General features: G+C 46.8%; 1 protein-coding gene across 1 annotated transcript in view; it reads left to right on the top strand.

Annotated features, from left to right (window-relative positions):
• The window catches only part of lrrc1 (leucine rich repeat containing 1), a 138486-nt gene that overhangs the window by 113153 nt on the left and 8571 nt on the right, over positions 1–16762 (top strand). The window contains exons 12-13 of the mRNA XM_067983949.1: positions 4749–4864; positions 7210–7382. Of these exons, the coding sequence (XP_067840050.1) occupies positions 4749–4864; positions 7210–7382 (289 nt within the window). The remainder of the gene's footprint in view (positions 1–4748; positions 4865–7209; positions 7383–16762) is intronic.

Raw genomic sequence — 16762 nt, 5'->3', positions numbered from 1 at the left:
TCAACCCTAGAGAGTAATAGCACTGAATGTTCCAACTCTTAGTTTTTGTGGACTCAGAGCGAAAACCGAGTTTCCCAATGCTCAGTCACTCTGTCTGACTGAGTCATTCAGTAATAACTATTTACTTATTTCAGATGTGTTTTTATTTATTTTTTTCCTTTCATGTGCTACCCTCTAACTGGGAGGTTGGTAAGGTGACTTGTTTCCCAGACTTTTGCCAACACTGGTCTATGAACGGCTGTTAGGTAGTGCATGAGGACAGCATGGGCTGACTCACTTCTCTCTCTTTTCCTCTCCTCCACCCCGCCATCCCTGGCCTCCTTTACAATGAGGAAGTGGCTCGTTCCATCTTGCTGTTTCCCAGACATCCAAATTGAGATTGGCAACTCATCATATAGGAAATGACAGAGATGAATATGTGATGCATCAAACCAGTGTGCAATAGTGATTTGCACCTGCAGATTCCCACTGATGAGTTGCCACTTTTGATTGTGTTGTCACCAAGTTGGATGTTTGGTTCTTTCCCATATGTGATGTGAAGAAGGGAAGAAAATAGCACACAGATCCACTAAATCTGTGCTAGCATGCTCGTTGCAGCCTGATCCCTGCAGATGCTGGCAGGAGTTAGTTGCCTACCTAGCTTGGCTGGGGGACGGATGAGCAGAGAAAACCAGAAAAGTATTTTTTTAAAAATGCATCTTTAAATCCAGATGGTGATTATTGTAAAGGTTAAACTTACAATCATATTGAGAGTCACACCAACTCCCGTTACTTCAGAATGCTGATAAGTTGGACAGTCTCAGGAAAATTTATCTGCCTTTTATACTCAAAGAATCGCTGATAGTATTTATAAAGGTATTTGACTCCAGATAGATAGACGTATATTTGATTCAGACATAAGTTATGAAGCCTCAATTGCTTCCCAACTTCTCTCATTTTACAGGATTTCTGATTCAAGCACAGGTCTTTCACCAGTCTTCACATTTTTATTTCTCAACATTTTCAATATTGGCAGCATAACACATGCAAATTCTGCATTTTTGTGTAACGGTTTGGATTTAGTTCGACTGTAGATGATTACATTACCTTAAAACTGGTCATTCTTGTTTCTTGTAAGTAGTCTATAAAAACCTTGGTTCAAAAGACAAATCATAGCATCATAGAAAGGTTACAGCACGGAAGGAGGCCGTTCGGCCCATTGAGTCCGCGCCAGCTCGATGCAAGAGCAATCCAGCTAGTCCCACTCCCCCACCCTTTCCCCTTAGCTCTGCAAATTTTTTCCTTTCAAGTGCTTATCCAGTTCCCTTTCGAAAGCCATGATTGAATCTGCCTCCACCACCCCCTCGGGCAGTGCATTCCAGATCCTAACCACTCGCTGTGTTTAAAGAAAAGTTTTTCCTCATGTCGCCTTTGGTTCTTTTGCCAATCACCTTAAATCTGTGTCTTCTGGTCCTTGACCCTTCCGCCAATGGGAACAGTTTCTCTCTATCTACTCTGTCTAGACCCTTCATGATTTTGAATACCTCGATCAAATCTCCTCGCAACCGTCTCTGTTCCAAGGAGAGCAACCCTTGTCTTGCAGTGTACTTGAACAGCTTTCAGCTATTTGCAGCTTCTGTAGTTGAAGCAGTTGTTAGGTTCTTTGAGTGGTTCTGTCTGGGGCCATGCAGTTTATTTTGCCCCTACAATATGAGCCTATTTTATATAATTGCATTTTGTTGTCCTTTATTTTATAGCAGCTCATCCTATATAATATGACTCCTTAAAAGTACTCTCACTACATCTAAAAACAATTATTTGTGTTGAGGAATTTTTCTGAGTTTATTCTTGGGATGTGGGTGAAGCTCTCAAGCCCATATTTACTGTCTATCCCTAGTTGTTCTGAGAGAGTGGTGGTGGGCTTCCTTCTTTGTTAGGCCACTTCAGAGGGCATTAAGAGGGCCAGACTGAGTAGAGGTGACCGGCTCCCTTCCCTGAAGGGAAGGAGTGAAGTATTTGGCTTTTTACAGCATTCCAACAGCTTTCATGGTCATTTTTCTAGTGATGGCCGTTGAATTACCAAATTTTATTAAAATTCAGTTTCACAGATTGCCATAGATTTGAACACTCAAACCTCAAGATTACTAGTCCAGTACCATAACCACTACACTGCTGCACTTAGCAAGTTATCGAATTGCCCAGAAATTGTGAAGGGCAAGGCTGGTAGAAGTAGGGAACCTTGGATGACTCGGGAGATTGAGGCACTAGTCAAAAAGAAGAAGGAGGCATATGACATGCATAGGCAGCTGGGATCAAGTGGATCCCTTGAAGAGTATAGAGATTGCCGGAGTAGAGTTAAGAGAGAAATCAGGAGGGCAAAAAGGGGATATGAGATTGCTTTGGCAGATCAGGCAAAGGTGAATCCAAAGAGCTTCTACAAATACATAAAGGGCAAAAGGGTAACTAGGGAGAGAGTAGGGCCTCTTAAGGATCAACAAGGTCATCTATGTGCGGAACCACAAGAGATGGGTGAGATCCTGAATGAATATTTCACATCGGTATTTACGGTTGAGAAAGGCATGGATGTTAGGGAACTTGGGGAAATAAATAGTGATGTCTTGAGGAGTGTACATATTACAGAGAGGGAGGTGCTGGAAGTCTTAACGCGCATCAAGGTAGATAAATCTCCGGGACCTGATGAAATGTATCCCAGGACGTTATGGGAGGTTAGGGAGGAAATTGCGGGTCCCCTAGCAGAGATATTTGAATCATCCACCGCTACAGGTGAGGTGCCTGAAGATTGGAGGGTAGCAAATGTTGTGCCTTTGTTTAAGAAGGGCGGCAGGGAAAAGCCTGGGAACTACAGACCAGTGAGCCTGACATCTGTAGTGGGTAAGTTGTTAGAGGGTATTCTGAGGGACAGGATCTACAGGCATTTGGAGAGGCAGGGACTAATTAGGAACAGTCAGCATGGTTTTGTGAGAGGAAAATCATGTCTCACGAATTTGATTGAGTTTTTTGAAGGGGTAACCAAGAAGATAGATGAGGGCTGTGCAGTAGACGTGGTCTACATGGACTTCAGCAAAGCATTTGACAAGGTACCGCAAGGTAGGTTGTTACATAAGGTTAAATCTCATGGGATCCAAGGTGAGGTAGCCAATTGGATACAAAATTGGCTTGACGACAGAAGACAGAGGGTGGTTGTAGAGGGTTGTTTTTCAAACTGGATGCCTGTGTCCAGCGGTGTGCCTCAGGGATTGGTGCTGGGTCCGCTGTTATTTGTTATTTATATTAATGATTTGGATGAGAATTTAGGAGGCATGGTTAGTAAGTTTGCAGATGACACCAAGATTGGTGGCATTGTGGACAGTGAAGAAGGTTATCTAGGATTGCAACGGGATCTTGATAAATTGGGCCAGTGGGCCGATGAATGGCAGATGGAGTTTAATTTAGATAAATGTGAGGTGCTGCATTTTGGTAGATCGAATCGGGCCAGGACCTACTCCGTTAATGGTAGGGCGTTGGGGAGAGTTATAGAACAAAGAGATCTGGGAGTACAGATTCATAGCTCCTTGAAAGTGGAGTCACAGGTGGATAGGGTGGTGAAGAAGGCATTCAGCATGCTTGGTTTCATTGGTCAGAACATTGAATGCAGGAGTTGGGATGTCTTGTTGAAGTTGTACAGGGCATTGGTGAGGCCACACTTGGAGTACTGTGTACAGTTCTGGTCACCCTATTATAGAAAGGATATTATTAAACTAGAAAGAGTGCAGAAAAGATTTACGAGGATGCTACCGGGACTTGATGGTTTGACTTACAGGGAGAGGTTAGACAGACTGGGACTTTTTTCCCTGGAGAGTAGGAGGTTAAGGGGAGATCTTATAGAAGTCTATAAAATAATGAGGGGCATAGATAAGGTCGATAGTCAAAATCTTTTCCCAAAGGTAGGGGAGTCTATAACGAGGGGGCACAGATTTAAGGTGAGAGGGGAGAGATACAAAAGGGTCCAGAGGGGCAATTTTTTCACTCAAAGGGTGGTGAGTGTCTGGAACGAGCTGCCAGAGGCAGTAGTAGAGGCGGGTACAATTTTGTCTTTTAAAAAGCATTTGGACAGTTACATGGGTAAGATGGGTATCGAGGGATATGGGCCAAGTGCAGGCAATTGGGACTAGCTTAGTGGTATAAACTGGGCGACATGGACATGTTGGGCCGAAGGGCCTGTTTCCATGTTGTAACTTCTATGATTCTATGATTCTATGATTCTATATTTTAACATCAGATTTTCTCCAGAATTCAGGCTGTGAGGTCTTAAAGCTGGTTTCCTGGGTCAGCTGACTATCAACAGTCATGTTGTTTCAAAGTTGTAATTACCACTGCAGTCAGTGGAGCCTCTCTGGGACATGAACTGCCTCTTGGTGATGTCTTGGAATGGCCTCGTGGAAGGAATTTTCTTTTTAAATTTCAAGTTTTAAAGTTTTTTCCTGCTATAAAATGGAGGAGTATTGTTGTGGTGGGGGGAGTAATTGTAATCTGTTTTCACTCTCTTTCTCCCCCCGCCATAAACGTTCCTTCTCCTGTACATTATTTTATACTCAGTAAATAGGGATTGGTTGCTGACGCTGCTGATGCAGTCCAGGTATTTGTACCTGTCATGAGTAGTAACTAATTCAAAATTCTGCATTAGGATCACATTGAAGAAGGTAGATTCTAATCCTTAGGGACAGCAAAGGAAGTGGAGACTTTTCTAATCACTCTGGTTTCAAATGCAGGTTGGTGGATGCTGTAGCCTTAATGTCTTCAGTCTCCGAGATAACAGATTAACGAGAATTCCGCCAGAGATTTCGCAGGCAACCGAACTTCATGTGCTGGACCTAGCTGGAAACAGGTGAGCACGTTTTGGAGGGGAAAAGTAACCTTTTGAAATGGTTTCTTACGTTGCATAAAGATATTAGAGTTGATAAAGATAGTGAAAAATGAAGATAATCTTTTAGACGACAAACTTGCCAGTGCTGTCGATGGTTTCTATATGAATTTAGAAAAAGTTTAGAAGTCCACGTCTGAACAGAAAATACGTTGTGTTGAACTTAGTTTTTAGATGTCGTGCAGTAATTGGCAGATTTTGAGGTGGGAGATTTAAAAATGCATTCCTTGTCTTAACGAACATCAATATTATTTCTGTAGTAAACGCAATTTGTTACCTTAAGATCCAACAGTAGCTCCAGGACATTGCTGTATTCCTGAGGTGACCATTACGAACTCCCCTGTGGACACACCTCCCTTTACTCCATGCAATTCTCCATGACAACAGAAAATACAGAGACCAAGGTCACCCAATAATGAGAGGACTGGAGAGGGGAATAGAGAATAACTGTCATCACCTTCACTTGCAGCAAAATGAGAGGGGGTGGAAATCTTGTACCAAGCTCTCTCTCTCCCTACAAAATGCTGGAGAAACTGCAACCAAAGAAGTACTCTATTGCAAACATTTTGGTCATGTCTCAGTCCCCACTCCACCCGGTCAGAGATTATGGAGGCCATTCAAACCACGAGCAGCCTTAACACCCCTTTGAATCACCACCCCCACCCCATTCGGCCTGCTCCCAACAAGAGACAAGCCAATTCTTACTGTTTAGGAAGTGCTACAACCTGACATCTTCCACCAATAAATGTGGACAAAACATCTGTGGGACATTTGCCAATCTGAGTGATAATGTGGGTGGTGCATTGAACTGGGGAGATGCCAAGGCATGGGCCCTCTTTCTGCAGGTCCACTGCACTTCTGCATTCTTCACAGCTTGGTCTCTCCCCAAACCAAGCGCACCACAGGCTGTGGGTTGAACAGTGAGACTCCAGCCCCTCCGTTACTTGCACAGCATCCCAACAGACTAAACCTCCCCTCTATTAAGGATAGACTATGATTCAATGCTAATGAAATGTGAATAGATGTGTCAGTGTGTCTCTCAGCAAGTACCATTTATTACCTGTAATATACCATTAGTTAAGAATCTCGTAAGCTTCATTGAATTTGATCCCTTTATTTAAAAAAAAGGAAAGTTAAGTAGAATTGGTCTCTTTGAAAACATGTTGATTGCAGAGTCAACATTTAGAAATGCATTGAATAGCAGAAACTGATTCTAAGTGGTACGGGCAGTTATGAGAAGCAACATTAACAACTAGACCAAATTGATTAAGGACCATAGGCACAAGCTCAACCCTGTGCCTCTTGAGTTAGATTATGTCACCCTAATCTATGTTGCGTTAGCAGATCTCAGTCAAGGTAGCTAGGGAGGGAAGATGATTTAGCCATGGTTCCCAGTACTGATCGCTGTTCAGTGATTTCCTGCTCGAACTTGCACCTGTTCAGGTCTGATGCGTCCTGCGGTTAAAAGGCCTCCTGACATTCACTATCTTAAGCTCATGCACGAGGAATGGTTATGTGGGCGAAGTACTGAGAGGCTGCCTTTACCTGTGGACCTGTACTGCAGTAATAGCTGGTGCTTTCAGGAAAGGAAGGGGGAAATTAGATAGTTTGGATGGGGGAATTGGCTTTATACTCTGTGCCAGTACTTGATGTCTCATCTGTAGCGTTAGGTATTGATGTCTTTCTAGGAATGTGGTAGATTTATAAGAAGTCAAATTTATTGTCACTGATCTCTGCAGGAAGGTGAATTTATGCTGTGTTGAACTGCTGGCTCCCAGTGAGGGTGCATGTGTTAACCATTGAGTGTTTTCCTTTTCAATACCGGGCCACTCAACTTTACACTTTTTTAAAAAACTCCTACAGAATACAATTTCCTTAATGTAACTTTTGGGTTTCAGCTTGTGATTGAGTATTTGCCTGCTGAAATGTGAATTGTTCATTTTATTTTGACTTTATGAACCACTCAACATTGTCTAGTTGAAAGATAGACGGGTAATCTGCTCCCAAGGCACTGTTAATGCTACTTTGCAACCAATCCTATAACACCATATTTGGTGGCTTGTGGTAACTTACCTACCAATTTTTAACTTACTTCCCCCTTGTCTCCTTCTCGATGATTACGCTTGGTCATGTCTCTACTTGTTGCTTCCTCCTGAAACTCCATTGAAAATTAAGAATTGTGTATGTGGGGAATGAAAGATGCAAACATAGTGGGCATGGTACTATGGAACAACTGAGGTGCTGTCCTGCCAAACTGCCAAAGGCTTTAACAGTTGATTTATGTTGCCTTTTTCTTTTGTTCAACGCAGGTTGACATACTTGCCATTGTCACTGATCGCCTTGAAACTGAAGGCCCTTTGGTTGTCTGAAAACCAGTCCCAGTCTCTTCTAACTTTCCAGACCGACATCGATGCAGAAACGAGAGAAAAGGTTCTGACGTGTGTTTTGCTTCCTCAACTGCCTTCTGAGCAGAACAACCACGGTACAGTAACTGCCACTAGTAATATTATAAATCATGTAGCAAACAAGGGCGGCATACGAGGTCTTTGGGATTGTTAATGAAAATTTCAGGATTCTTATGAGGGTTGGTTTGTTTCTGTTAATTTTTAAAAAAATCCAGAGTACTTCCAGCCTGGGAGATCATCCTTACGTTTGTTTATATGTGTGGACCTCCTTCCCTCTTTCCATCTTATTCAATAACCTGCATCGAAGTCCACATCACTCTTGCTGCTTTCCCACCTGCCCTTGTTTTGTTTGCGTCAATATTGAAAAATATGAGCAATCCCTTAGAATGTATCAGTTAAATGTCAGGGTAAAAAAATTGCATTGAATGTATGCCTTATTTTAAAAAATGTTCATGAGTAATCCAAAGACGTCGTGCACGTAGTGGAAATATTCGGGAAGTGTCACTCGAGCACATAGCATCATGGCAATATGTTACTTGAATTTTATTCCGCTGCATAACAATTGTTCAGCAACGCTTTGACTTACTGTCTTGCATTTTCCCCATGTCCGTACTTTTTTTTTAAGTCTTCCAATCTGGATCCTGATTTCTGTACTATACTGCCATCTTTAATCAGTAACTTGGAATGCCGGCTTGGTTCAGTTGGTTGCTCTCTTGCCTTGAGTCAGCAGGTTTTGGGTACAACCCACACTTGCTGCACCTAATCTAGGACAGGAGTGTCAACACATTTTATATGGTGGGCCTGATCTGTCATCCTTGGCACTTGGCATGGGCCACATTCAGCAAAAGTTATTTAGACACACTGGGGTAGAAATTGCCAAGCATTTCACCTGTTATTTGGGCATACAACGGGCATAAAGTATACTAATTACTGGGCGCGAGGTCCTGCACCTGATCTGGCAGCATGGCCACGTTGGTCTTCACTGTTTTTAGTCCCCTCTGGCGAGCACCTGAAATCAGCGTTGGATCAATTTAAATATGGAAAGAAGGGTCCTGTGCCTGTTTTATCATATTTCATCATAGTTTGCATCATAATGTCCTCGAATGCTGTTTTCATTCACCACAGTTACCTGAATTAAGCATGTGGACATTTCATTCATATCCATGAAGAAATACAAAATGTATTTGATAATTCATGTGAATGTTCTGCTAGTTTACCTAACTGGTGTCGAATATGCTCTAGATTACAAACTGCACAGTTTGAGAGGGAGTACAAATGTAACAGCAAAGACTATTGTCAGAGCTTTAAAAAAAATTGTTGCCTTTTGGAAAAAAGCTAGATTTTCTTTTGTAACAAAAGCACTGAAGCCGGTAGTAATTGTTTTTCGCAAGTGAATCGGTATTGTTTTTTGTTCGTTCATGGGATGTGGGCATCGCTGGCGAGGCCAGCATTTATTACCCATCCCAAATTGCCCTTGAGAAGGTGGTGGTGAGCCGCCTTCTTGAACCACTGCAGTCCGTGTGGTGAAGGTTCTCCCACTGTGCTGTTAGGAAGGGAGTTCCAGGATTTTGACCCAGCGACGATGAAGGAACGGCGATATGTGTCCAAGTCGGGATGGTGTGTGACTTGGAGGGGAACGTGCAGGTGGTGTTGTTCCCATGTGTCTGCTGCTCTTGTCCTTCTAGGTGGTAGAGGTTGCGGGTTTGGGAGGTGCTGTCGAAGAAGCCTTGGCGAGTTGCTGCAGTGCATCCTGTGGATGGTACACACTGCAGCCACTGTGCACCGGTGGTGAAGGGAGTGAATGTTTAGGGTGGTGGATGGGGTGCCAATCAAGTGGGCTGCTTTATCTTGGATGGTGTCGAGCTTCTTGAGTGTTGTTGGAGCTGCACTCATCCAAGCAAGTGGAGAGTATTCAATCACACTCCTGACTTGTGCCTTGTAGATGGTGGAAAGGCTTTGAGTAGTCAGGAGGTGAGTCACTCGCCGCAGAATACCAAGCCTCTAACCTGCTCTCGTAGCCACAGTATTTATATGGCTGGTCCAGTTAAGTTTCTGGTCAATGGTGACCCCCAGGATATTGATGGTGGGGGATTCGGCGATGGTAATGCCGTTGAATGTCAATGGGAGGTGGTTAGACTCTCTCTTGTTGGAGATGGTCATTGCCTGGCACTTGTCTGGCGCGAATGTTACTTGCCACTTATGAGCCCAAGCCTGGATGTTGTCCAGGTCTTGCTGCATGCGGGCACGGATTGCTTCATTATCTGAGGGGTTGCGAATGGAACTGAACACTGTGCAATCATCAGCGAACATCCCCATTTCTGACCTTATGATGGAGGGAAGGTCATTGATGAAGCTGCTGAAGATGGTTGGGCCTAGGACACTGCCCTGAGGAACTCTTGCAGCAATGTCCTGGGGCCGAGATGATTCGCCTCCAACAACCACTACCATATTCCTTTGTGCTAGGTATGACTCCAGCCACTGGAGAGTTTTTCCCCTGATTCCTTTTGACTTCAATTTTACGAGGGCTCCTTGGTGCCATATTCGGTCAAATGCTGCCTTGATGTCAAGGGCAGTCACTCTCACCTCACCTCTGGAATTCAGCTCCTTTGTCCATGTTTGGACCAAGGCTGTAATGAGGTCTGGAGCTGAGTGGTCCTGGCGGAACCCAAACTGAGCATCGGTGAGCAGGTTATTGGTGAGTAAGTGTCACTTGATAGCACTGTCAACGACACCTTCCATCACTTTGCTGATGATTGAGAGTAGACTGATGGGGCGGTAATTGGCCGGATTGGATTTGCCCTGCTTTTTGTGGACAGGACACACCTGGGCAATTTTCCACATTGTCGGGTAGATGCCAGTTTTGTAGCTGTAATAGAACAATTTGGCTAGAGGCGTGTCTAGTTCTGGAGCACAAATCTTCAGCACTACAGCTGGGATGTTGTCGGGGCCCATAGCCTTTGCTGTATCCAGTGCACTCAGCCGTTTCTTGATCTTACGTGGAGTGAATCGAATTGGCTGAAGACTGGCTTCTGTGATGGTGGGGATATCGGGAGGAGGCCGAGATGGATCATCCACTCGGCACTTCTGGCTGAAGATGGTTGCAAACGCTTCAGCCTTGTCCTTTGCACTCACGTGCTGGACTCTGCCATCATTGAGGATGGGGATGTTTACAGAGCCTCCTCCCGTTCGTTGTTTAATTGTCCACCACCATTCACGACTGGATGTGGCAGGACTGCAGAGCTTTGATCTGATCCGTTGGTTGTGGAATCGCTTAGCTCTGTCTATAGCATGTTGCTTCCGCTATTTAGTATGCGTGTAGTCCTGAATTGTGGCTTCACCAGTTTGGCACCTCATTTTTAGGTACGCCTGGTGCTGCTCCTGGCATGCTCTTCCACACTCCTCATTGAACCAGGGTTGATCCCCTGGCTTGTTGGTAATGGTAGAGTGAGGAATATGCTGGGCCATGAAGTTACAGATTGTGCTGGAATACAATTCTGCTGCTGCTGATGGCCCACAGCGCCTCATGGATGCCCAGTTTTGAGCTGCTAGACCTGTTCTGAATCTACCCCATTTAGCATGGTGATAGTGCCACACAACACGTTGGATGGTGTTCAATGTGAAGACAGGACTTCATCTCCACGAGGACTGTGCGGTGGTCACTCCTACCAATACTGTCATGGACAGATGCATCTGCAACAGGTAGATTGGTGAGGATGAGGTCAAGTAGGTTTTTCCCTCGTGTTGGTTCGCTCACCACCTGCCGCAGGTCCAGTCTGGCAGCTGTGTGCTTCAGGACTCGGCCAGCTCGGTCAGTAGTGGTGCTACCGAGCCACTCTTGGTGATGGACATTGAAGTCCCCCACCCAGAGTACATTCTGTGCCCTTGCTACCCTCAGTGCTTCCTCCAAGTGGTGCTCAACATGGAGGAGGACTGATTCATCAGCTGAGGGAGGACGGTAGGTGGTAATCAGCAGGAGGTTTCCTTGCCCATGTTTGACCTGATGCCATGAGATTTCATGGGTTCTGCTGAGGCAGAAGAACTACTTTACTTTTAAATTATAAGATTTAATTGGTAGATTTATCATCTCCATTAGTAAAATAAATGGTGGAAATAAAAATGTCAGTGGCTCCAAACTCTGCGAGATCCTGAGGGAGGATCTGACGGTTGAGACGGGGATGTCACCCCCGGGGTTGTTCATGGGGTTTGTTGCCCTGAGAGAGGAGCGAAGGGAGTGGGCTTAGGGCTGTGCCGTGCGCTGATCCCCTCCTCTCCCAGCCCGGCGAGAACGCCGGCGGCTGGAACTTGCGATGTAAAATCAGGGCGTGCAGCTCCATCCCTTTGTTCCCCATTCGCCCACCAGTGGAAACAGTCTTTCACTGTTTACCCAGAATAAGTTCCCCAGGTTTCACTCGCCCCTTTACCGGCTGCTCCCCTCTCGGTACCGCTCCCACTCACCTCGCTGCTGCTCCCGGCTCAGCGGGAAATGCTGGGCCCCTCCCCCACCCTATTCCCCAATCCCATCTTCTCCCGACCACATTCCTTTAGTTTCCCTCTCGCGCCCCCCCCCCCCCCCCCCCCATTCCCTAGTCTGCCTTTCTCCCCTGACTCCAACCCCTTGTCGCACTTTCCCTTTCTCCCCCTGCTCTACGCCCCAATTGCCTGACCTCCCCCGTGAGTCCTGATGACCTGACTTCCACGTCTCTGGTCCCCTTTTCCAGCCCAGCCCAACCCCACACCCCCATCTCTCTCTCTCCCCTCCATCAGCCACTCCTGTTGCCAGTTACCCCTAAGCGGGGACTGAGTCTCTGTGCTGGCGGGACAGGGACTGAGTCTCTGTGCTGGCGGGGCGGGGACTGAGTCTCTGTGCTGGCGGGGCGGGGACTGAGTCTCTGTGCTGGGGGGGACTGAGTCTCTGTGCTGGCGGGGACTGAGTCTCTGTGCTGGCGGGGACTGAGTCTCTGTGCTGGCAGGGCGGGGACTGAGTCTCTGTGCTGGCAGGGCGGGGACTGAGTCTCTGTGCTGGCAGGGCGGGGACTGAGTCTCTGTGCTGGCGGGGACTGACTCTCTGTGCTGGCGGGGACTGACTCTCTGTGCTGGCGGGGACTGACTCTCTGTGCTGGCGGGGACTGACTCTCTGTGCTGGCGGGGACTGACTCTCTGTGCTGGCGGGGACTGACTCTCTGTGCTGGCGGGGACTGAGTCTCTGTGCTGGCGGGGCGGGGACTGAGTCTCTGTGCTGGCGGGGCGGGGACTGAGTCTCTGTGCTGGCGGGGCGGGGACTGACTCTCTGTGCTGGCGGGGCGGGGACTGACTCTCTGTGCTGGCGGGGCGGGGACTGACTCTCTGTGCTGGCGGGGCGGGGACTGACTCTCTGTGCTGGCGGGGCGGGGACTGACTCTCTGTGCTGGCGGGGCAGTGACACCACTGGGCGGGGCGGGGACTGACTCTCTGCTGGCGGGGCGGGGACTCTCTGTGCTGGCGGGGACTGACTCTCTGTGCTGGCGGGGACTGACTCTCTGTGCTGGCGGGGACTGACTCTCTGTGCTGGCGGGGACTGACTCTCTGTGCTGGCGGGGACTGACTCTCTGTGCTGGCGGGGACTGACTCTCTGTGCTGGCGGGGACTGACTCTCTGTGCTGGCGGGGACTGACTCTCTGTGCTGGCGGGGACTGACTCTCTGTGCTGGCGGGGACTGACTCTCTGTGCTGGCGGGGACTGACTCTCTGTGCTGGCGGGGACTGACTCTCTGTGCTGGCGGGGACTGACTCTCTGTGCTGGCGGGGACTGACTCTCTGTGCTGGCGGGGACTGACTCTCTGTGCTGGCGGGGACTGACTCTCTGTGCTGGCGGGGACTGACTCTCTGTGCTGGCGGGGACTGACTCTCTGTGCTGGCGGGGACTGACTCTCTGTGCTGGCGGGGACTGACTCTCTGTGCTGGCGGGGACTGACTCTCTGTGCTGGCGGGGACTGACTCTCTGAGCTGGCGGGGACTGACTCTCTGAGCTGGCGGGGACTGACTCTCTGAGCTGGCGGGGACTGACTCTCTGAGCTGGCGGGGACTGACTCTCTGAGCTGGCGGGGACTGACTCTCTGAGCTGGCGGGGACTGACTCTCTGAGCTGGCGGGGACTGACTCTCTGAGCTGGCGGGGACTGACTCTCTGAGCTGGCGGGGACTGACTCTCTGAGCTGGCGGGGACTGACTCTCTGAGCTGGCGGGGACTGACTCTCTGAGCTGGCGGGGACTGACTCTCTGAGCTGGCGGGGACTGACTCTCTGAGCTGGCGGGGACTGACTCTCTGAGCTGGCGGGGACTGACTCTCTGTGCTGGCGGGGACTGACTCTCTGTGCTGGCGGGGACTGACTCTGCGCTGGCGGGGCAGTGACACCACTGGGCGGGGTGGGGCACTGACACGGGGCGGGGCACTGACACCACTGGGCGGGGACTGACTCTCTGTGCTCGCGGGGCACTGACACCACTGGACGGGGCGGGGTCTGACACCACTGGACGGGGCGGGTTTGACACCACTGGGCGGGGACTGACACCACTGGGCGGGGCGGGGACGTTGCTGCACCGCAAAATTTAAATGTGCTGATGTCTACTTCCCCAGAAGCGACAGAAGCTACGCCCTTAAATGTGTTTTTTTTTTAACCTGTCTCACATTTCATCTCTCCCTTTCTCAGCAGATAAAAGAAACTCATTGTGTGTTGACTGATTTCAGCTTGGTATTGGCCTATTATTTTTTAAAATTGCGGTTTGTTCCCTGTACTTTTTCTCTGATCACTGAGGACCTTGTATAATTATTTAACCAGGATATTTTTAGACCGATTACAGTCAATTTCTTGTATATCCTTTTTTTGCCCTGTATTCCCCGAGTATCAGGTTTCACTGCTGCCAGTGATGTAGAGTACATGTACAGTAATCTTGGCTAAATACTCTCTATTGGTGATTTCAGAGGATGTGCATTTCTCTGAAGCCTCGTGAAAGATTAACTGGCCAGAAATTATTACATTTTTAAAAAGTGATTTAACTAAATGGCTAATGCATTTGGTGGTGAGAGAAAGTGAAGAATGCTGTAAATCCAAATATATTGAAGAAACCTTTTCTGTATCAAAACTGTTTGGCCAATATATTTCTGCTTGCAAGCAAAACCGTGACACTGTAAATTGGCTTAGTGCATCATCGTATCATTTGCACGTGATGTTAGTGTGACAAATGTCATACTGATCTTGCCCCTTGTTAAACAATTCAACCTTTCTCCCCCTGTAGTTTGAATAAACATTCTTCCTCCATTAGCAAGAAAACTTATTAATTTGTTATTTGCTAGCTTAAAAGGAACTCAAAATGGCAAGGGACTGGGGAAAACAAAAAAAATGCATGGTGGTCTCCAGGTTTTTCAGCTCCTTTGTTATTTTCCTCTGCTCACCCAACTTACACACTTACCCCTACTTGGCTCAGCAGTAGCACTTTTGCATTTTGAGTCAAAAGATCATGGGTTCGAGTCCCACTCTAGGGACTTGAGCACATAATCTAGGCTGACACTTCAGCGCAGCTCTGAGCGAATGCTGCACTGTTAGAGGTGCCTTCTTTTCGATGAGATGTTAAACCAAGGCCTGTCTATCAGAAGTCTTCTCCTGCTGTCCCTCGACCATCATCACTAAAACAGATTATCTGGTCGTTTATCTCATTGCTGTTTGTGGGACTTTGCTGTGTGCAAATTGGCTGCTGCATTTTCCTACATTACAACAGTGGCTACACTTCAAAAGTACTTCATTGACTGTAAAGCGCTTTGGGACATCCTCTGGACATGAAAGGTACTCTATAAATTCCTTTCTTCTCTTCTTGTTTTTCTTCTCTTCCCTCCTTTTTTTTTCTCTTCTCTTTTCTCTTCTCTTCTCTTCCCTTCCCTTCCCTCCCTCCTTCCTTCCTTCCTTCCCAACTTAAAAGTTGTCTGCTGGGAGGTTTGTGACTGGTCTTTGGCAACTGCCCCTCTAAATTTCTTCCACATTTCGCTATGGGGAATAACTTAGGTTCCACATGGCAACTCCTCAATGACCTGGGTTCAGAGTTCACTGTGTTGGGAATGATGGTTGCAAACCAATATCCTGAAAGTAGAGCTGAAAATGTGCTGAGTTCTTACAGTCCAGCATTTCGTGCTGGCTTTAAGCTACTAATATGTGAAAGGGAACTTTAGCAAAGCATAGCAACCTATTGCATCCTCAATCAGTAACCTTATTTTTTTGAGAAGTCACAATGAATTCTAATTTTATTTCCTGCTAAAATTCATTTTCGTGGGTAAATAAGCAAATACACCAGGGGAGGGGAAGGAAAGATTACTTTGAAGTTTAATGTTTTTTAAGCAATTTTGTTTGCTTATGTTAAACAACTTAAATACCAGACATGCAGACCATTAGCTACCTTATCTTTATGTAATCTGAGCACGTTCCTGGTATGTTGCTGTTTGCACCCTCTTCTGGCTTAGTTTTCAATTATAGTTTCTCTCACACTCATGAGAGCATTCAGCCAATGTGACTGGAAGTGATTAAATGAATATTGACTTGTATGGTGCACCCATCCATCAGCTTATTCATCCATTCCCTCCACCATCAGCATACCATGGCTGCAGTGGGTGTACTATCTTGAAAGGGAACTTGGATAGTGTTCCCATGCACCTGCTGCCTTTTTAGGTGATGGAGCTTTGGCGACTTGCTCAGCAGCATCTCCCAAACCCACAACCTCCACCACCTAAAAGGGCAGCAGGTGCATGTGAACACCATTCACGTTCCCTTCCAAGTCGCACACCATCCTGACTTGGACATATATCGCCTTTCTTTCATCGTTACTGAGTCAATACCCTGGCACTCCCTACCTAACAGCATTGTGGGAGTACCTTCACCACAAGGACTGCAGCGGTGCAAGAAGGCGGCCCGCCACCTCAAGGGCATCTAGGGATGGGCAATAAATGCAGGCTTTGCCAGCATTTATCCTGAACATGAATTCAAAAACAAAATTTTCCCTGCCAGTGCTGTTTCCATTTCTGTCACACTGTGTCAGACTTGAATCTTTCTATTTCGCTTGACATTTCTTCTTTATTGCACTGAACTGTGTCTCAAACCTAGGCACTGCTATTCTATTTATATTTACTATGACTGGATGATATTCCTTGTAACATTTTGGGATTTTTGATGGCTCTTTTTCTTTGATGAAAGGTTTTTGGAATTGGGTGATGTGTAAAGGTCGTATTTTAAAACAACATGAATTTGCATAGGATTAAAAGTAAAGTTCACAGGCTGGAGAATGTATATTAAAGCCAGACAAACCAGTATGATCAGGGCCATTAAGCAATTCATCATCTTGTCTCAGATGACTAATTAAATATTCACGCCCATCGTGGCGAGCATGATTCTATTCATGTGGACACGGCATGACGTGTCTGTCTGAGGAGGATATACTCCTG

The sequence above is a fragment of the Heptranchias perlo genome, chromosome 5 (genome assembly GCF_035084215.1).
Source record: "Heptranchias perlo isolate sHepPer1 chromosome 5, sHepPer1.hap1, whole genome shotgun sequence".
Classification (NCBI taxonomy): Eukaryota; Metazoa; Chordata; class Chondrichthyes; order Hexanchiformes; family Hexanchidae; genus Heptranchias; species Heptranchias perlo.
Note: the sequence above shows the minus strand (reverse complement) of the source record. Positions and strands in the feature narration are given on the sequence as shown.